Raw genomic sequence first — 20,748 nt, 5'->3', positions numbered from 1 at the left:
AGTTTAGCTGGCCAGGGCTGGGTTCAAACCTACCAGCCTTGGGTATGAGCTGAGTGTATGTGACCGGTGCTGAGCCAAAATGTTTTTATTTTGCATATAAAGTGCTTTTGCATGAATGCAACCATCAGGCCAGGCGAGGCCCTGGAATCCCAACAGTTTGGGAGGATGAAGTAGATGGATCACCTGAGTTCATGAGACCAGTCTGAGCAAGAGCAAGACCCCCATCTCTAAAATAGGCATTGTGGTTGGTGCCAGTATTTCCAGCTACTTGGGAGGCTGAGGCAAGAGGATCACTTGAGTCCAAGAATTTGAGGTTGCTGTGAGCTGTGACACCACAGCAGTCTATAAAGGGTGACGTGGGGTATTGCTGCGTAGTCCAGGTTGCTCTGCAAGTAGTAAAGGAGTATTAAGGTCAAATTCACATAAGATCAAGTGACTCTAAGACAACACAGCCAGAAAAATCCGACTTTTATTTCTTAAATACTGTGAAGGAAGGGGAAGGGAAATGGTCCCATGTTTGAGCAAAGAGCTAGGGATCATCCGCAAAGGCCCGGTGGGCATTAGGGAAGCGTTGGGGGCTGTAGTTGGGGTCTTCCTGCAGTCGTTTTTGTATATCAGACCGGAGCTAGAGAGAAAAAGCAGGCAAGCAGGTTGGAAAAGCACTGACCAAGACTCTAATGACCCCAGTAAACACATAAGGCCACCCCCTTAGAACACACACTTCCCCCAGACTTTCAGCCTTATCAATACGTGTAGTATTGATAAGCTTCCCAGATGCCACCAGGGAAAAACAGTTTAAGAACATCAAGTGGAAGCCCCAACTGACCAGTTCAGTTCTGAAGGCATCCAGGCAAAAGGGACCCTAGCCCAACCCCTCCCACTAGAGAGACCATCCCTATTCTGCTTCAAGGAGGGGGCACCTGTTGCCTGTAGCTCTCCTGAACCTCTGGTGCCTCCAGGTCCCGGCTCAGGCTCTCGGGGCTTGTCAGGGGCCGAGCTCCGGCTGCCTTAGCTGCCCGGCTCACGGCCTCTGAGAGAAGCAGCTGGGGCCCCTCACCCTGCATTGTCTGAGCAACAGGGGATTGGGAGGGAAAAGAGGATCAAAGTCAGATCCAGTGCCACCACCCAGTTCACCCTTTCCATGAATCAACCACTGAGCCTCCACGTTAGCAGAGAGGGGGAAATAATCCACAAGTGGTTTTGACAGCATAGATTCGTTGTGGCCAAAAACAAATGTTTGAATGTGTTGGACTTTTCTCATTTGTTTTTGAGACAAGAGTCTCACTTTGTCACCCTTCGTAGAGTGCTGTAGCATCACAGCTCACAGCAACCTCCAGCTCTTGGGCTTAGGCAATTCTCTTGCCTCAGCCTCCCAAGCAGGCAGCTGGGACTACAGGTGCCCGCCACAACGCCCGGCTATTTTTGTTGCAGTTTGGCTTGAACCCGCCATCCTCAGTATATGGGGCTGGCGCCCTGCTCATAGCCACAGGCGCCACCCTGGACTTATTTTTCAAAATCAGATAAGGAAGAATGGGTCAAGCCATCTGGGATTCAGAGCCAGCTGATACACAAGAGGAAGCACACCTTAAAGGAAAACTGGCCCTACTCACATGGGGATTATGCAGCTGAGGGACGAAAGACACTAGCAAAGAGTAAGGCGAAGTCCTGTGTGGTTTATGCAACGACCATAAGCAAGTGTGAATCCCAGAGAAGTTTCCTCATTGAATAAGGGGACTGAAAGAAAGCTCCCTCCAAATCTAAAAGGTTTGATTGTAAGCATGACAGGGGACCCTGGATAAAGATCCTTAGGGAAGAAGCAAACCAACCTTGCGTCTCTTAGCAGGCATACCACTGAGGTAGGCATCACTCAGAGGGGGCTGTGGTTTCACCTTCCGCTGGCTCTGAATGTCCTGCTGGATGATAGGGACCCATTCCTGGGGAGGAAAAGATTAGAAAGTACTAATTCCCACAACATTCAGCTGCCCTGACCTACTACATCACTGACACTTACTGGAGGCACTGCAGCTGCCCAAGGTTCTGTCTCAGCTGACGGTCCATCCTGTTCCTCTCGGGAGCCCCCCTCAGGAGCAGGAGGTGGACCTCGGGACATGGCCTCTTCTGCTGTTGTTCCTGGGGCTGGGGAAGCGTTCTCCCGCTGGGAGTTAGATGGTAAGAAGATAGAGGTTTCAGAATTCTCAGCCTCCAGCACCGTCTTCCCTAGTCCTCCACTCCATATTATGTGGCCCCTCAACCTCTCCCTAGTACCTGAGGCTCAGGGGAAGTTCTTTCTGCTCCCTGAACTTCCATTGGCTCCTCAGAAAGTGGCTACAAAATTGGACAGAGAAAAGAGAACACCACAAAAGGCTCTTCTCTCAGATCTCTCCAGTTCCCTCAAGTACCTTGACCCCACAGCCCAATAGGCCCTTTACCTGGGGAGGATCACCAACCCTTCGAACATATCTGAGGATGGCATCAGGGCCTACAGGCATATGTTCCAGTACCACCTGAAGCCTCAGCCCCATCATAGTGGTCAGCCAGCTCACCAAGGAGGGATTCACCCCCCGAGACATACGACGCTGAGGGGCAGAAAGCAGATAACATGAAATGCTCAACCAGCTTTTGAAATATATCAGAACCAGGATACACATGGCAGTTGGGGTGCGGGGGGGGGAAGAAACCACAGGACATTGAAGAGAATGCGAAACTCAGGAAACAAAAGGCTAGGGACCCAGGGCTGGGTGATGCTTACAATCCGGCCATTGATAACAGCAGCAAGCTCCATCTGCTGTCCTCCCAAGCAGTGCAGGTTCAGGGCCAGACATTCAAACAGTCCTTGGTTACACAACTCCAGCAACCGGGCCCCAAATCCACTATCTGTGAGCAAGAAATAAGGAAGAAATGCTGGCACCCAGCAGCCCTGCACATCCCAACAGGTTGCAATCATCCTAGCCTGGCCAGCCCCTGACCTGTGCAATGCAGTACGTGAGCAGCAATGCTATTAAATTGCTCTTGGAGAAATTCAAGGTTTGTCCGGATAATATCCACACCTGGTTGAACCTGCACCAAAGACTGAGAGACAAGACACACTTAAGATTCCAAAATCAGGAAACTTGAGCAGCTGGGAGTGGAAGAGGAGACAATAGGGAGTATCAGCTGCCGCTGCCCTGACCAGACCCAGGAGTGGAGAAAAATAGAGAAGAGTTACTCACAAAACTCTCCCGCACATATTCTTCTAGCCCTGTGATCAATGTGTGGGTTGCCATCTATGGAAGAGCAGAACAAGTTTAGTTCCAAGCCTCAGTTTTCAAAAGATTTTCCCTTCATCCCCCAACAAGCACAGAACGTGTGCAGGGCAGTCATAGCTTTAGCTAACAGTAAGTAGAATCGGTATTCAGAGACTAAGTGTGCAAAGGAGAGAGCTCTGGGGCCCCCAGCCTTCATTTACCCGGATGTTACCAGGTGTGGGTTCTTGACCACCCAGGTAGTGCTGGTGGAAGAAGGACCGTAGCTGGGGCTGGAGCCGCTGCAGTGGCTGGAAATGTCCATGAAGAAGCATCACTACATCCACCATGGAGAAGTTCTGGCACAGAAGAGACAGCAGGGCCCCAAAGAATCCTAGGAATAGGGCAGAATTTAAGCAATGGCCTTTATTACCTGGCCTGCCACCCACCATCAGCCTCATCCCACCCTGGCAACACTGCTAAACAATTGCCATCTACCTCCCCCTGGCTTCCCCTTCCTGGACCAGGCCAAGGTACTCCCCCTTTTGCTCACCAAGAGCCCCATCAGCTCCAGGCTCAAAGATATTGCTGGATCCACTGAGGCGTTGTATGAAGGCAGCAATACTTTCACTGCTGCCAGCCCGAGCCCCCAGCGAACCCAGCAGGGAACTCAGCACACCCTGCACCACTGAGGTATAAAACTCCGGTGGCAGGCTCTCAAGACCTAGGCCTCCAGGACTCCCTGCACCACTGGAAGGAGACCCTGGTGGGGGCATGGTCTGCTGCTCTGGCACTGGGGGAGGAGGGGGAGGGGGAGGAGGAGGAGGGGCTGTCTGTGTTGCCTGGCAAACAGAGAAGGAATAAAGAACAGAATGTTAGATGCGAACAGAGACAAGGACATAATGGCATCAAGAAGACACAAACCAACAGGGGTCTAGGAAAATAGCAGGTTCTCCTCTGGTTTTACTCCTTAAAGTATAATACTCATGGGTAAGTAATTACTATATACCTCTCTCCCTCTAAATGAGTTAGGGTTAGGGTTAGGGTTAGAAAGCAAAGACATTAATTACTATGTTTTCTCTCTAAGCCTCATTTTCCTCTCCAAGATGCAGTTCAGAGTCAATGAAATTTCCAGTCTCTTCTCCTGACATGTTACTAAGGTCTCTAGCCCAGTGGCTACAGAATGGCAAAGAGGCATCACTGCCTGGACTGGGCTGGAGAGCAGGAAGGGTGAGGTGCAGGGCAAGCCATTTACCTGCAAGAAGTCAGTCATGCCCTGGAGAAAGGCAGGGACACCAGGCATCGCTACAGTGATGGTGGGAGAAGCCATGCCAGGCCCTCCAGCCCCTGGCCCTGTAGGTCCCAGCAGGTTCCCTAGGAGCTGAGAGAACTGAAGATCAGCTGTGGAAGGTTGAGGGGGTAGAGGCTGGGCAGGCCCCCCAGGGGCAGGGCCAGCTGTGGTAGCTGTGTTGGTGGTGCCAGCACTGGCTGAAGCAGTGGCAGGGGCAGGAGGTGGAGCCATTCCTGGGGTCCCCTGAGCTGTAAGGAACGAAAAGAAGAAAGATGAAATCTGAAGACAAGACACTACAGCAGCCCCATTCTGGTATTTCCAGCAGGAAAGCAAGAACCAAGAAAATGTGGAAAGAACTGGCAAGTGCCAGTGAGCAGACTGGGAAAGGGGCGCTAGGCTTTCAAGTTTGAAGTGGAAAAGAATAAAAACTCACCCACAAGGACAGGTTGCATAAGAAGCTGTCCCACAAGGCCGCTCACCATCTGAGCCAAGGAGGCATTGGTACCCAACCCAGTGCCCTGCTTGAGGGAGAGGAGGATTTCAGTTCTGCCATTCCCATGCACCCCCACAGAATTCTCTTCCCAGACTCTTTCCTACTGGAACTTCCCAGCCCTTGCTCACCAGAGCCCCAGAGACTGGGGGACCTCCAGGATGGGAAGGCCGAGCCTGTGGAGGGGTGGGCCTGGCAATCACCACTCGGGTTGGAGCTGTGGGGAAGCCTGGCACTTGCTGTCCTGTGGGTAGCAAAGGAGAGATAGCCAAGAGGGCTGAGGGATGAGACCTTGCCTGCTAGCCGACAGCACCCACCACCATGGACTACGCCCCACCTCCCAGGCCTCCCCTTCCAGGTCATTACCTGCGGCCGCGGAGGCAACAGCTGCCACCATGGCCTGATGAGTGATCTGGTGGGCGACGGCGTGCATGAACTCAGGGGGCAGGGAGGGCAGCTGGATGAGGGTGGAGCCTGGGGGGCGGGTCTGATGTAACCTTGAACCTGGACCCCTTCAACCCACCCACTCAGCCCTTCCCCGTCTCTACCCAGAGCTCAGCCTGCTCTGATGCCCTCACTCTTACCCAGGGTCTGGCCATGACCAGGGGGTCCTAGGGGACCAGTGGGAGCACTCGGAACACCACCGGGCTGTGTGCCAGAATCTGGGCAGGGAGACACAGAGAGTGGCCCTGAGACAGGCAGGGCCAAGGCCTAACTGTATCCTCCTGAGATTAACCATATTTTAGGCCCTTAATCCCCCAACCAAAAAGCCTGCCTTTCCCTCCACCTGGACAGGGAATAAACATTCCTTCACCATGCGAACACATCTCCAAGGATAAAACAGTCTCTTCCTGCCTCTTTCCACACATGCAAACAAAAGCTTCTGTTCTGGTCCCTCTGCTACCACCACCAGCAATGACCTCTTGCTTCTTCACCTTTGTTCCCTCACACCTCATCACCAGCCTCCCTCACTGTGCTCCTTTCTACCAGCAAGTGATCTTAACTCACCTTGAATGTTCATGTGCATCATGACCACAGGTTCCACACTCTGGTGGGAAATCCGGATGACCCTTGGGTGGCTGGTGGCTGGTGGGGGAGCTGGCCCTGAAGGGGAAGCCCCATCATTTGAGGACTCAACAGTGGTAGAAGATGGAGCCAGAGATGAGGCCTGCCCAGGACCAGAGGGAGGTGCTTCTGCATTGGGAGTTGGGGGATGCCGAGTCCCATTCCCTGTCATTGTCACAGTGGTCCCCACATTGATCTGGAATAGATGGACAGACAAAAGTGAGGAAAACACAAGAACCTACCCAGAGCATCCCACAATAGACCTCTAAATTCTCCCCCACTCTTCATCACCGTGTGTTCCCAAAGTCTTTTTTTTGGGTCCCAAAGTCTTTCTAACCTTCTTCGGGCCCAGTAGCTAGCCTGGGTCATGCCACCAACACCCCTTTATTCTCCTTCAGGTTAGGCCCCCCACAACCCACCTGGATGGGAATGGCTGCCTGCTGGAGCACCATGGGGGTGGTATAGTGAGACATGGGCCGGACCACATGCAGGTGTCGTGGGGGTGCACAGGCCAGATTGCAGCGCAGGTCAGATAATGCCACAAAAGTGTTGCCCAACAGCCGCAGGCTCTCCCCCACCAAGTTGATCAACCGCTGATCCTCCTCCCGGCCCTCATGCTGTGCCCCCATGGGCCAAACACAGAAAGGCAGAAAATATTAAGCTAGAGTCCATTGCACTAACAAAAGCAATACCGTTTTGAGAATACAGTATTCTCCAAACCTTCGGTTATAAACAGATCAAATCTTTGCAAATTTAATTCTATTTTATACACATAAGAGCTTCCTATTAAAACAGAAAATGTATAAAATAGAATTAAATTGCTCCCACTACAATGAATCCATACACCATCAACTATTAATCTTACTTCAAAAACTTCCTAAATAATTCACTCAAGGGCACAAGGGATACAAGGACAGTTGTTATGGCAAAAATTATCACCTTCCCTACGAGAGAAAAATATCACTTACATATCAAGAGGGAAATGAGGGAGGGAAACACAAAAATTGCAATGTTTTTGTAGGGAGGGAATGGGTTTATCTATATTTCAGCCTGTTCTGTCTGGGAGTACTGGGGCTGAGGAGAGAGGCAGGGCAATCATCAAAGGGCTCACATTGTTATTGTAGTCCGTGGTGGCAGCAGCGCCCAGAACCTCATAGTAGCGCTGCAGAAAGGGCTGGAGACGGCTCTCCAGCCTCTGCAGCTCTTGGAGCACCTCGACATACTCCACAGGAGAAGGATGGCTGTGGACAACCCCAAGGGGAGTAAGCCATGGTTCTCCTCAGATTCCCAACCTCATAGTCAACAGGGACCACACTTGCCCTATCCCTCTCTGGCCTCTCAGAGCCCTGGGTCAATCCCTTCCCAGACTAACACAGTATCTATTCTTTTTTTTTTAAGAGACAGAGTCTCACTTTGTCGCCCTCAGTAGAGTGGCATGGCGTCACAACTCACAGCGACCTCCAGCTGCTGGGCTTAGGCAATTCTCTTGCCTCAGCCTCCCAAGCAGCTGGGACCACAGGCACCGGCCACAACGCCCAGCTATATTTTGTTGCAGTTTGGCCGGGGGTGTGTTTGAACCGGCCAACCCTCAGTATATGGGGCCAGCACCCTACTCACTGACCCACTGGCACCACCCCAGAGCATCTATTCTTTTACTCCCATTCATGAGAAGATAGGGAAAAGAATATAAAACTGCTCCCACCCTCCCTGCTATAATCCTGAGATTGTGAGAAACTAACTCTAAAAAAGAAATGGGGTTTATGTGAACCCAGGGGACAGAATTTTGATTAGGCTCAGGAGGCACCTTTGGCTTTCTTGGTCCCAGAAAGAACACTGCTTCTGCTCAGCTGCCAGTCCTAACCTCGTTTACTTACACCAAAAGCCCCCTCCTTACTTCAATGCTAACCCTATGAGTGAGATGATCAAGAACCATTCCCCTTCCACCATTCTTTTCCTGATCCTCATCACTTAGAATCCCTGATCCTCATCACTTAGAATCCCTCAACCACTACCCAAAAGATTCCCTACACCTCTCACTTGGGTGCATTTGTCTCTGAGGCAGGTGCTGGGCCTGCTGGGGCTGGGCCAGAAGGTGTGAGATCCGGCGTCTGGGCAGGGGCACGCTCCTCCACTTCTTCTGCCTCCATGGGCTCCCGAGAAGGCACCTCACTTTCAACTGATTCTGATGTTTGAGAGCTCCCAGATACTGGCTCCGGTGCCACAGTCGGCATCTGTGGGGGTGGCTGACTGTGCTGCACTTGAGGTCCCCCTCGACACTGAAGTGGGGAACAGCCAGGACACCAAAAGCAGAATGAAACTGCTGCAGAGGATTACTCAGGTTATAGGTGACTGAGTAGAGAAGGTAATATAACTAGGATCCCTGAAAGCAGAGCTCAACATGTGTATCTTTGACTCTAGCAACTAGCGTTAATACTGGCACAAATTAGATGTACAATATGTGTCTAATATCTGTCAATAAACTGCTAACAAAAAGTAGGAATTGTGGTTTCCTGACCTCCACAAGAGGAAAGGTCACAGGCTACAACTGCAACAGTAACTAATGAAATCAGGACATCCCAATATTGAATAGGAAAATAAAATTATGTGTTGAATCCATCTTTAATTGAAAAAAAATGCTATGATAGTTATCTAACACATCTGACACAAATTCTCCAGAGGCCAGGCACTAAGAGGATTGGCAGGGACAAGATAGCCTCACAAAGATACTTTGTCTGCCAAAGAGAATGAATATTGCAGAGAAGATACCAGATTAGGAAGGCTGAATTTTATAATGTGGCCAGTCATGCTTTCATCCCTAAGCTGAGAAAAGGGGGAGGAAAGATAGTTGAGGAGAAACCCTAGCCACATACCTCCATCCGGGATAGTAAGGTCTGTATATCCCTGATCATGTGCTGAGCCATCACCAGCCGTACCCGAGGCTCACTCTACAATAAAGAGAGGGATGATCAGAGCAGGGCATTTTTCCTTTTTTTGTTTTTTAAAAGAGATGGGGTCTCCCCCTATCACCCAGGCTGGAGTATACTAGGCCCATCATAGTTCACTGCAACCTCAAACTTCTGGGCTCAAGCAATCCTCCCACCTCAGCCTCCCAAAGAGCTAGGACTACAAGCTCACACCACCACCCATTTTTTGTTTTTTCATTTTTTTTATTATTATTTTTTCCTTGAGACAGACTCTTACTCTGTCATCCTGGATAGACTGCCATGGTATCATAGCTCACAGCAACCTCAAACTCCTGGGTTTAAGCAAACAATCCTCTTGCCTCAGCCTCCTAAGTAGCTGAACTACAGGTGGCCACTACAACATCCAGCTAGTTTTTCTATTTTTAATAGAAAAAGGGTCTCGAACTCCCGAGCTCGGGCAATCCACTTGCCTTGAGCCATCATGCCCAGCCTTTTTCATTTTTTTTTTTTTTTTTGTAGAGACAGAGTCTCACTTTATGGCCCTCGGTAGAGTGCCGTGGCCTCACACAGCTCACAGCAACCTCCAACTCCTGGGCTTAAGCGATTCTCTTGCCTCAGCCTCCCGAGTAGCTGGGACTACAGGCGCCCGCCACAACGCCCGGCCATTTTTTGGTTGCAGATTGGCCGGGGCCGGGTTTGAACCCGTCACCCTCGGTATATGGGGCCGGCGCCTTACCGACTGAGCCACAGGCGCCGCCCTGCCTTTTTCATTTTTTTTAAAGAGGAAGTCTAGCTGTGTTGCCCAGGCTAGTTTCAAAATCCTAGGTTCAAGCAATCCTCCTGCCTCAGCCTCTCATTCAAAGCAGATTTGATATGAAGCCATGATCTCTACAACCTACTAAACCAGTTCGCAGACATCTCCTCAGCCAGGTCCATTCCCACCTCACAGCCTCCTTCTCCCAGATCCCCTTCCCTGACCCTCCCAGGCCCCTCAATACCTGAATCGGGGCCTGTTCCATGTTGATGTGAACATCCACAGCAGAGCCGTCACTCTGGGGAAAGGGTAAGGGAAGTTGCTCTGGGAGAAGCCAAAACTAAGGTCTCCACACTTCCAATTCATTCTCTAGAGCCCCACACCCTTTTCTTGTTAAGGACTGAGGCCAATATGAGGCCATGGGGTTCTCCAAACCCAATCTAAAGACTGAGACACCTATCTTATAGACTCTCTGCTGCTACCACAACCAAAGCTATCTTCACCCCACCCAAAACCCTGCCCCGTGGAACACAAGCTTACAGGAAGATTGAAGGTTCCAACCATGACATAGCTGTTGGCATTCCGGTCATGCACAGAGGCCCCAGGTCCCCGAGTACCAGGCGGGGGTCCTCCACCATGGGTGGCTGAGGTGGACCCTGTCCCAGAAGATGCCCCAGAAGGGAGCTGAGTCTGAGGAGGAGCCCGTTCCACCAGGTGGATAACCTTTCCCCCAACATCTGCAGGAAAAATAAGATACACACCAAAACATTATACAATCAGGTAGACCTATGACCTTAGCTCATCCCTCTGGACAGCAGCCTCAACCTCTGAACTGCCTTCCCAAACCCCTTACTGTATTCCTGGAGCTTCTTATCATCTTGCAGAACCCGCCCCTGATAGATGAGCCGTTGTTTCTCAGATGGGATACTGACAGAGGCAGCAATGTGCTCCTTAAACTCTTTTACATTCATCTGCAAGGAGGAAAAGACATGCATAAGAATCAGAGAATGGAAGAAAGAGAAAGAACAGAAGAGGAACAACTGACTTGTGGACATGAGGGGTTAAAAACAATCATAGAATCACTACCTTATTTGTCCAGACTGTGAGATAGTTACTGTGCAAACCCCTAAATTAAGATGTCACCTATCAAAGTACAGACAATAAACTTAACAAATGATAGGTCCAGGACCTGGGCGCAGTGGCTCATGCTTATGATCCCAGCACTTGGGATGCCAAGGCAACTAGACTGCCTAAGCTCACAGGTTCGAGAATAGCCTGAGCCAGTGAGAGGCCTCATCTCCAAAAATATCTAGGTGTTGTGTCAGGTGCCTATAGTCCCAGCTACCTGGGAGGCTGAGGCAAGACAATCGCTTAAGCCGAGGAGTTTGAGGTTGCTGTGAGCTAGGACACCACGGCACTCTACCAAGGGTGACAAAGTGAGACTCTGTCAAAAAAAAAAAAAAAAAAGAAAAATAGGTCCAGACAAAACAACATAGATGAAAAACAGAAAAGCCACCTGGACAGTCCCTTCTCTGCCTGGACCTCAAGAAAGTATGTGTCTACGCTCGGCACCTGTAGCACAGTGGTTTCAGCACTAGCTACATACACCAAAGGTGGCAAGTTCGAACCCTGCCCAGGCCAGCTAACCAACAATGACAACTGCAATGAAAAATAGCCAGGTGTTGTGGCAGGTGCCTATAGTCCCAGCCTCTTGGGAGGCTGAGGCAAGAGAATCACTTGAGCCCAAGAGTTTGAGGTTGCTGTGAGTTGTGATGCCACAGCACTCTACGGAGGGCGTGACATAGTAAGACTCTGTCTCAAAAAACAAAAAAAGAAATTATGTGTCTAGATACCAGTGACCCCTTCCTAAACACAAAATGATACTAGGAGTGGGCAGTGCCTGTGGCTCAAAGGAGTAGGGTGCCAGCCCCATATGCCAGAGGTAGCGGGTTCGAACCCAGCCCTGGCCAAAAACTGCAAAAAAAAAAAAAAAAGATATTAGGAGACAGCTCTGTAATCTCCAAGACAAAACCAAGGGTAAAGTTATGGAGTGGGGGGAATTAAAAAGGAAGACTAACCATGAAGGTGGTAATATAGGAAAAACATTTTTCCTAACTGGATACATGACTCTTGGGAAGTACCAGAGTACTTACATACATCCAATCACAAAAGCCTGTATGTCTTTCTTACGTATATGTTAATACCATGTTTTGGAAAACCATAGACCAACCCCCACACAATTTTGTCTCCCACTATTACAAAACACAGTTCTGTTCAAAGAACTAAGTTCCAGAGATTCAAACTATGCCACAAATATCAGTAATTATATTCAATAGTCTATTAGGGTTCTTTCTTCATAATTATGGGTTCTGATTTCCATCTTTTAAAAACAAAGTATAGATCTGACCAATTTCTTTCTTTTCTTTTTTTTTCTTATACAGAGTCTCAAGCTGTCACCCTGGGTAGAGAGCCGTGGCGTCATAGCTCATAGCAACCTCAAATTCTTGGGCTTAAGTGATTCTCTTGCCTCAGCCTCCCAAGTAGCTGGGATTACAGGTGCCCACCACAACATCCGGCTATTTTTTTGTTGGTAGTTGTCGTTATTGTTTGGCAGGCCCAGGCTGGATTTGAACCTGCCAGCTCAGGTGTATGTAGCTGGGCCCTAGCCGCTGAGCTACAGGCGCAGAGACAAGATCTGACCAATTTCTAAGATATACTTTTGGGAGTTCCTTCCCAAAGGCAGAATTTATGTTTATCCCATTGGGCTGGAGCCCACTCATGACACTGACAGATTCTTCCTTCCTCTGAATTCCTTGCAGATTGAGTTCCATTAAAGTGAAGGAAGGCAGAACAAAATCAGCCTTACTCAACAGAAACCATACCCTCTCAACTAAAAACATCAAACTGTTCTTTCTAGAATATGAACAAAGGGATCAGTTAAAACTTGAGGACCAGAAAATCAGGATCATCCCCCAGTTAAGGGGCCTACAAGAGGTGAATTCCAAAAATATTGGTGTCTCACCTGAGCCCCCACAATAAAAGTCCGAGTTTGCGAGTCCAGGGTCTTCACCAGCACCTCCAGGCTCTCAGGCTCCTCCACAGCGGTACTGGTACCATCAGTGGGCTCCATGGCCAACAGCCCTCTAAGGAAGGACCGAGGGAGGGAAACTCGTTGTCGTCCAGAACAGATTTTATAAACCCGGAAGCCTCCCTGGCATGAATCTCCGCCCCAATACCTAAAAAGTTTCTCCCGCACAGGCACACACACACACACACCCGCCCCCATCTCCCTACTGATTCCGGGGCACAGGGAGAGAAACACAAAGGGCAGGAGATCGACGGCATAGGGACCTGGAGGACAGGAGGTGGGAGGGGCTCCACAACGCCAATCACAATAAGGCAGGGCCAGTTGGGTTAGGAAAAAGAGACGGAAGCACGAGACCAGAGACCAGTGTCATCACTGGTCATGATAACACAAGGGCTGAGGTAGGCAAATCCTGGCACAACGCGAGAACCGGGGTCGCACCAGACTGAGGAGTGTGGTTTCGCGCACGCGCGCCACGCCCATCGAACCCGCCTAAATCACTACAAGCCCGAGACAGCAAACACTCACGGGGGCGGGGGGCGACCGGCTAGCTGACTGCCCCCCCTCTTCCGCCTTTTCACGGCGTTCCAGCAAAACGGAGTAACCAAAACACAGCCAAACACACCGCGCGCACAAACACACACACCACCGCCACCACCTCCCCGCGACTCCGCCCCCGACTTCCCCAGAGTACCGTCACTTCCGGTCTCCCCAACCTGCCACCGACGGTCACTTCCGTTTCCCCGATAGTATTTGGGGATCTCGAGGCGGTACTTCCGGCTTCCCCCAGGTCCCTGAGCTTTACTTTTGTGGGGCAAGACGAGAAAGTCCGAAGCCCCAAATAGTGAGTTCCTGGGGGAAAGACGGACCGGGGCCGGCCTAGATGGGAGGGAGCCGAGCACCCCAAGGAGCCGCCGCCGCTGTCGCCCGGGGGACCGTACTGCGCCTGCGTGCGTCGCACTACGCATGCGTACGCACTTAAGCACGCTCCACCCGCTCTGGCAGCGTTCACTTTTCTTCTGTGCGCGTTTGAACGATAGAAGGTTGAGGTGGCCGCTATAATTGCCTGAAAAAAAATTACCGGGTAGAACTCTACGATTACCAAAAAAAAAAAAAAAAAAAGGGGTATAGACGGTTGTATGGACCTTTAAGTTTGGAGCCTGGGCAATATGCTTCGTTAATCTGTGTTGAAGTCTTGGCAGACAATTTCAGGAGGCACTGTCCTAACTGCCTAAAATCCTGTCTTTCCCTTAGTATGGCCCTCGCTACGCCCTTCCTTCGGCGCCTCCGGAAGTCGCCCTTACTGTAGGCGGTTGGGGGCGGCCCGGGAGCTGTTTAACTTCTGATCGCGTGGTTGCGCCAAAGCCGGCTTGTGCTGGTGGGCAACCTGCGGACGTCATGTTCGACACCGGCGGTGTGCGACGTAGGGGACAGGCCACGTTTTCGCTAAACTAAGCATGCTACCCCCTTTCAGAACTTTCTTCAAGAAAAGAGGCGACTTCCAGTTTGGGAATTGAGGGCAAATGGGAGTCAGAGTGAACCGAAAAAGACCCTGATCCTATACAATTTAAGGATCGGCCATGGTTTTTCCCCTGGCAGAGGTTGGGAGAATTACCGTTTTCTACACACACACCCCGCCCCACCCAATGCCGACGACAGGAGTCAGAGTCCCCATCCCAGAGGCGCTGCGACTCTGCCGGAAAAACCCGTCACTGCCCGGGTGCCTAGCCTTTCTAAGACTCAGACCCGTAGTTTATAATCCAGATCTGTGTCCAGTTTTAGTTAAGAATTCCAAAACACCTGCTTAGGGAGCACTTAGTTTGTGCTAACAAAAATACTAAAGCTTATAATCGTCTTTTTTTTTTTTTTTGTAGAGACAGAGTCTCACTGTACCGCCCTCGGGTAGAGTGCCTTGGCGTCACACGGCTCACAGCAACCTCTAACTCTTGGGCTTACAAGATTCTCTTGCCTTAGCCTCCTGAGCAGCTGGGGCTACAGGAGCCCGCCACAACGCCCGGCTATTTTTTTGTTGTTGTTGCAGTTTGGCCGGGGATGGGTTTGAACCCTCCACCCTCAGCATATGGGGCCGGCGCCCTACTCACTGAGCCACAGGCGCCGCCAATCGTATGTTTTTAAAAGCCTGGTAATGTGGGCTCAGCGCCTGTGGCTCAAACGGCTAAGGCGCCAGCCACATACACCCAAGCTGGCGGGTTCGAATCCAGCCCGGGCCTACCAAACAACAATGGCGGCTGCAACCAAAAAATAGCCGGGCATTGTGGCAGTTGCCTGTAGTCCCAGCTACTTGGGGGTTGAGGCAAGAGAATCGCTTGAGCCCAGGAGTTGGAAGTTACTGTGAGCTGTGATGGCACAGCACTCTACCCAGGGCGACACCTTGAGGCTCTGTCTCAAAAAAAGCCTGGCAACATCTGAGATAGGTATTAACGTTCATTTTACACGTGACTACACTTAGATGAACGAGACTGACAGAACTGACAAATCCAGGTCTACCAAGCAGGATCAGCCTTTCTATTTTACTGCCTCCAATAAATTGTTGCAGCATTTTAGTTTTTCGTTAAGAAATTTAAACGTGGGCGGCGCCTGTGGCTCAGTGAGCAGGGCGCTGGCCCCATATGCCGAGGGTGGTGGGTTCAAACCCAGCCCCGGCCAAACTGCAACAAAAAAATAGCCGGGCATTGTGGCGGGCGCCTGTAGTCCCAGCTACTCGGGAGGCTGAGGCAGGAGAATCGCCTAAGCCCAGGAGTTGGAGGTTGCTGTGAGCTGTGTGACGCCACGGCACTCTACCGAGGGCAATAAAGTGAAATTCTGTCTCTACAAAAAGAAAGAAATTTAAACGTTACAACAAAATAGAATAGCATAATAAACCCTAATATACTCATCACGTAAATTTTGGTTGTTTTTTTTTTTCCTTCCAGACGGTCTCACGTTGGTCGCATGGTTGCTGCCAAAGCCGGCTTGCGCCAGTGGACAACCTGCAGACTGGGCGTCATGTTCCACATGGAGTGCTGTAGCGTCATAGCTCACAGTAACCTCAAAATGTTGGGTGCCAGCGATCCTCTTCCTCAGTTTTCCACTTTTAGTAGAGACAAAGATCACACTCTTGCTCAGGCTGGTCTGGAACTTGTGAACTCAGGTGATCCACCCACCTCACTCTCCCAGAGTGCTAGCAATACAGGCCTGAAGCACTGTGCCTGGCCTTTGTTTTAGTTTTTTAACTAAATTGCAAGCCTCACCCTTCAGGACCGATTTTATTGTGGCAATTCTTTTTGTTATTTTGTTTTGGTTTGGGGGTTTTTTTTTGTGAGACAGAACTCAGCTCTGTAACCCAGCAGGTGGGCAAGAGTGCCAAAGCCTCAGCTTAACTCAAAGCAACTGCAAACTCCTGGGCTCAGGCCATCCTCCTGCCTCAGCCTCTGGAGCAGCTGGGACTAGAGACATGTGCCACCACACCCTGTTAATTTTCCTATTTTTAGTGGAGATGGGGGTGGAGATGACAAGTGATCCTCTGGCTCTACCTTCCAGTGTTAGAATTAAGGGTGTGAGCCACCATGCCCAGCCAGCCTCTTGACAATTCTTACCACTTATCATTTGAGAACTTATTACCCTCTTGAAACCAATCAGTGGTTTGAAGACATTAATTATACCAAATATTTACTTTAGACTTACCATGTGCGGTCCTGGCTAAGGGCTTTATGTGCATTATCTCATTTAATCTTTTTAAAAATCTCATTTAAAGCTGGGCGAGGTGGCTCATGCCTGTGATCCCAGCACTCTAAAAGGCTGAGGCAAGTGGATTGCCTGAGCTCATGGGTTCAAGACCAGCCTGAGCCAGAGTGAGACCTCATCTCTAAAAATAAAAAATAGCTGGGCATTGTGGTAGGCACCTGTAGTCCCAGCTACTGGGGAGGCTGAGGCGATAGAATCTCTTGAGCCCAAGAGTTTGAGATTGCTGTGAGATGTGTGATGCCATGGCACTCTACCAGGGCAAGAAAGTGAGACTCTGGCTGGGTACCTGTATTTCAAGGCGCCAGCCACATACACCAGAGCTGGTGGGTTCAAATCCAGCCCGGACCTGCCAAACGACGACAACTACAACCAAAAAATAGCCGGGCATTGTGGTGGGCACCTATAGTCCCAGCTACTTGGGAGGCTGAGGCAAGAAAATTGCTTAAGCCCAGGAGTTTGAGGTTGCTGTGAACTGTGACGCCACGGCACTCTACCCAGGGCAACAGCTTGAGGCTCTGTCTAAAAAAGAAAGACATTCTGTCTCAAAAAAAAAAAAACATTTAATCTTATGACAATGATGATTTGTCCATTTTACAGATGAAAAAGCAATAAAGTTCTCCCAGTTGTAATAAGCAGTAGAGTTAGGGTTTGGACCCACACTGCCTCACACCAAGGTCTATCTAAAGATAGTCCACTACATTATGTAGCCTCTTGTAGTAATGTTGAGTGTATGAAATCAGTGAACTTGGCCAGAGTATGTACATACTGCTGCACAGCAGCAACCTCCAACTCCTGGGTTCAAGGCATGTTCTTGCTTCAGCCTTTCAAGTAAAGTGCCATGGTGTCACAGCTCACAGCAACCTCAAACTCTTGGGCTTAAGCAATTCTCTTGCCTCAGCCTCCCAAGTAGCTGGGACTACTGGAGCCCACCACAATGCCAGCCTAATTCTGGTTGTAGTTGTCATCGTTGTTTGGCAGGTCCAGGCTGGATTTGAACCCACCAGCTCTGGTGTATGTGGCTGGCGCCTTGAAATACAGGTACCCAGCCAGAGTACCACCAACTCTGGTATATGTGGCTGGCGCCCTAGCCGCTGAGCTACAGGCACAGAGCCTAGTTTTTCTATTTTTGCTCAGGCTGGTTTTGAACTCGAGCTCAAGCATCAACCCACTGCTAGGCATGATGGCTCACGCCTGTAATCCTAGCACTCTGGGAGGCTGAGGTGGGTGGATTGCTCGAGCTCACCGGTTCAAGACCAGCCTGAGCAAGAGTGAGACATGAGGCCACGGCACTCTACCAAGTGCAACCAAGTAAGACTCTGTCTCAAAAAATAAAACAAAACAATAATAATAATAAGCAACAACCCACCTTGGCCACCCAGAGTGCTTAGGGTTACAGACATGAGCCACTTTGCCCAGCCTGCTTTCCCAATTTTAAGATAAAACTTTAGAGAGCAATCCCTCGTGCCTCAGCACCTGTATCATACATGTTCTAAAGCACTTATCAGGGTGTATTGCAATGATTGTTTACTCAGCTAGTTTTCCCTATACCAACTTCTTCAAGGCCATCAGGGTGTCTTACTGATTTTTTTTTTAATGTATATCCCCAGGGATTAGCCAGTTCCTGACCAACAGATGGGACTCAAAACAATTTGCTAAGTGAATGAATGAAAGACTAATCAGGCTTCCTCTCTGCTGTACGGAACATAGCAGATAAAGTTCTAATATGGGCTCAGAATCCACAGACTTCTACCTATAGGGCTCGGCTCTCCTTATAACTCCTAAGAGACCCTGATCATGCCAGGGGGTGTGTACTGTGGAGTGGTGGCATCCAGAAGAGGGGGAGGAAGTCCCACTCACTCACTAAGTAATCCTGGTTTGGGCTGCAAAAACAAGGTTGAAGTTACTCATTAGCAGGTGAAAGGGTCAAGGGTCGAGGCAAGGGAGCTGGAAGCAGAGTGCACTGAGCAGCTCTAGGGGAGACAACATTTAAGGCACGAGTCACCCCACACAGAGCACCAGCTCCCTCTTGCCTGAAGATGTTCCACCAAATTTGGGCAGCTCTGCTTTACCTCTATGGTATTCTCCTTAATTCCATCTACCAGTGCCCTGAGCACATCCAACTGACAACTCTAGGAGTGGATGGGAAGGAGGTATGGACAGAGACTGGGGAAAGCCTGTGGTGGAAGCTCTGAGGGACTTGGGTGGGTGGCCTAGAATGACTGGAAGCCATGTTGGAAAAGGAAAAGAGGAAGAGGGTGTGTGGGCGGCGCCTGTGGCTCAAAGGGGTAGGGCAACGGCCCCATATGCCAGAGGTGGTGGGTTCAAACCCAGCCCTGGCCAAAAACTGCAAAAAAAAAAAAAAAGGAAGAGGGTGTGAGTGTTGTGATGATGAAAGCAAGAAGAAAAATGTCAGTACTGCAGCCATCAATGTGCAAACACGGCAGAATTAGAGAGATGGGTGGTTACCCAGGTTGATTTGAGAAGGGCAAAAAGGAAAAGCCATGTCATGACTCCTTGTCATGGAGCTAAGCTCCAGTTGGAAAGAGGAAGGCAGCCAAAATCTCTACCTCTAAGTCTTTCTGTCCTCACTGAAGAGGTTGAATGGATCCTATGGTAGGACCTGCTCTCTTTTGCTCCCCTCATTGTCTCTCCAGTTCCCAGAGCCCCACCTGGGCCAGTGGTACTTTATCGCAGGGGCAGCTCCTACCAAGGAGGAGTTGGCGACTTTTGACCCTGTGGACAACATCGTCTTCAACATGGCTGCTGGCTCTGCCCCGATGCAGCTCCAGCTTCGTGCTACCATCCGCAAGTGAGTGTTTAGGAGGCAGAAGCACCAGTGGGTTCAGTATCTGCCCAAAGTGTGAGTACTCACCCACCAAGAGCTGGACTCAGTATATCCACTATTCTTGGCCCACTCAATACAATAATTCCATTAATTGCTGTCTGGAGAGAGATGGGCCTAACTGTCCTTTGGTAGCAAAGGGAGCTGGGCTTCAAGAAGGAATAATGTGGAAGAGGGTTGTACAGTGTGGTTGGAGTGATGTTCAGTCTTTCTCCCTGTCACCACCACCTCTGTAGGAAAAATGGGAACTGTGTGCCCCGGAAATGGATCTACCACCTGACTGAAGGGAGCACAGATCTCAGAACTGAAGGTTGGTTCCACCCAGCCCTCACCCTTCCCAAGGCCCCTGAACTTGTTGCTTATCTGTCTTGACACTTCCCCTGCCTATCCTGACAGGCCGCCCTGACATGAAGACTGAGGTCTTTTCCAGCTCATGCGCAGGTGGAATCATGCTCAAAGAGATGGGTCAGGGCTACCAGCGCTTTCTCCTCTATAGTGAGTGAGGACGCAAGGCAGGAAAGGTTGGAGGGAAACAAGGGGAAGCCAGGGGAACACCTCACTCTGGGCCCCATGACATCATCCCAAGAAGGGATAGGTGCTTCTGTGAGGTCCTCACCAGAGACTTTGACTGGCTTGGTCCCACCCTCCCCTTCCAGATCGTTCACCACACCCTCCTGAGAAGTGTGTGGAGGAATTCCAATCCCTAACTTCCTGCTTGGATTCCAAAGCCTTCGTACTGACACCCAGGAATCAAGGTGAGGGGTTAAAGTCTTACAAAAGAGAACTAAGACTCACCAAATCTTCTGGGGATGCAGGATGAAAGAGGCTCATGTGATGTCACTACAGGGCATGGCCAAAGGGTGACATCATCTGACTGGCTATATTGACTCCTTCATTTGTCATAGACTGTGATGACATCAGAGGGATGTGGCTAAGAGTTGTAATGTCACATGAGGGAGCCAGGATGGGCTGTGGGTTACTCAAAAGAGAGCTTTGAGTTTATAGTGCATAAAAGGGCCAGAGGGAAAGACATGGAGGGGAAAAGCCTTCAGAGATTCCTCCTTCGACACGGGAATGAAGGAACACATTCTTCCCCATCACATTACCACCAACCTTGCTTCTCTCCCTAGACTTCCTTTCTGTCCTCTTTTTTTCTCCCTCCTCCCATCACAGAGGCCTGTGAGCTGTCCAGTAACTGACCTATAACTTCATCTACATCCCCACACTGTATGGTGGGAGCTGAGTTGTTGGGGGGAGGAAAAGCTGGAGACTCCCAACACCCCTTCAAGAATAATAAAGATGATTTTTCAATCCTCATCTCATTCTGGAGTT

The 20,748-nt window shown here is 50.1% G+C and overlaps 2 protein-coding genes across 26 annotated transcripts; one reads left to right on the top strand and one right to left on the bottom strand.

Moving 5' to 3' along the window:
* Positions 1 to 451: 451 nt before the first annotated feature.
* Positions 452 to 13,776, bottom strand: BAG6 (BAG cochaperone 6). Of its 24 annotated transcripts, none has more exons than XM_053602741.1 (26): positions 13,547 to 13,776; positions 12,768 to 12,888; positions 10,599 to 10,716; positions 10,286 to 10,482; positions 9,990 to 10,043; positions 8,938 to 9,012; positions 8,105 to 8,343; positions 7,179 to 7,308; positions 6,487 to 6,684; positions 6,011 to 6,263; positions 5,587 to 5,691; positions 5,369 to 5,476; positions 5,134 to 5,246; positions 4,946 to 5,033; positions 4,477 to 4,760; positions 3,775 to 4,063; positions 3,446 to 3,615; positions 3,210 to 3,263; positions 2,967 to 3,069; positions 2,750 to 2,874; positions 2,430 to 2,576; positions 2,266 to 2,325; positions 2,012 to 2,155; positions 1,827 to 1,934; positions 921 to 1,067; positions 452 to 625 (listed from the first exon to the last, which is right to left on the bottom strand). In XM_053602741.1, the coding sequence occupies exons 2-26, from the start codon at positions 12,873 to 12,875 to the stop codon at positions 530 to 532; spliced, it is 3,513 nt and encodes a 1,170-aa protein (XP_053458716.1). In that variant the 5' UTR covers positions 12,876 to 12,888; positions 13,547 to 13,776; the 3' UTR covers positions 452 to 529. The 24 variants fall into 24 exon arrangements, with proteins under 24 accessions (XP_053458716.1, XP_053458722.1, XP_053458723.1 ...); XM_053602747.1 differs by having other exon boundaries at positions 5,587 to 5,664; XM_053602748.1 differs by having other exon boundaries at positions 4,946 to 5,030; positions 5,587 to 5,664.
* Positions 13,549 to 20,733, top strand: APOM (apolipoprotein M). Of its 2 annotated transcripts, none has more exons than XM_053602764.1 (6): positions 13,549 to 13,674; positions 19,229 to 19,383; positions 19,653 to 19,726; positions 19,813 to 19,911; positions 20,073 to 20,171; positions 20,590 to 20,733. In XM_053602764.1, the coding sequence occupies exons 2-6, from the start codon at positions 19,331 to 19,333 to the stop codon at positions 20,613 to 20,615; spliced, it is 351 nt and encodes a 116-aa protein (XP_053458739.1). In that variant the 5' UTR covers positions 13,549 to 13,674; positions 19,229 to 19,330; the 3' UTR covers positions 20,616 to 20,733. The 2 variants fall into 2 exon arrangements, with proteins under 2 accessions (XP_053458739.1, XP_053458738.1); XM_053602763.1 differs by lacking the exon at positions 13,549 to 13,674 and adding an exon at positions 18,520 to 18,724.
* The last annotated feature ends 15 nt before the right edge of the window (positions 20,734 to 20,748 follow it).

The sequence above is a fragment of the Nycticebus coucang genome, chromosome 9, assembly GCF_027406575.1.
Source record: "Nycticebus coucang isolate mNycCou1 chromosome 9, mNycCou1.pri, whole genome shotgun sequence".
Classification (NCBI taxonomy): domain Eukaryota; kingdom Metazoa; phylum Chordata; class Mammalia; order Primates; family Lorisidae; genus Nycticebus; species Nycticebus coucang.
Note: the sequence above shows the minus strand (reverse complement) of the source record. Positions and strands in the feature narration are given on the sequence as shown.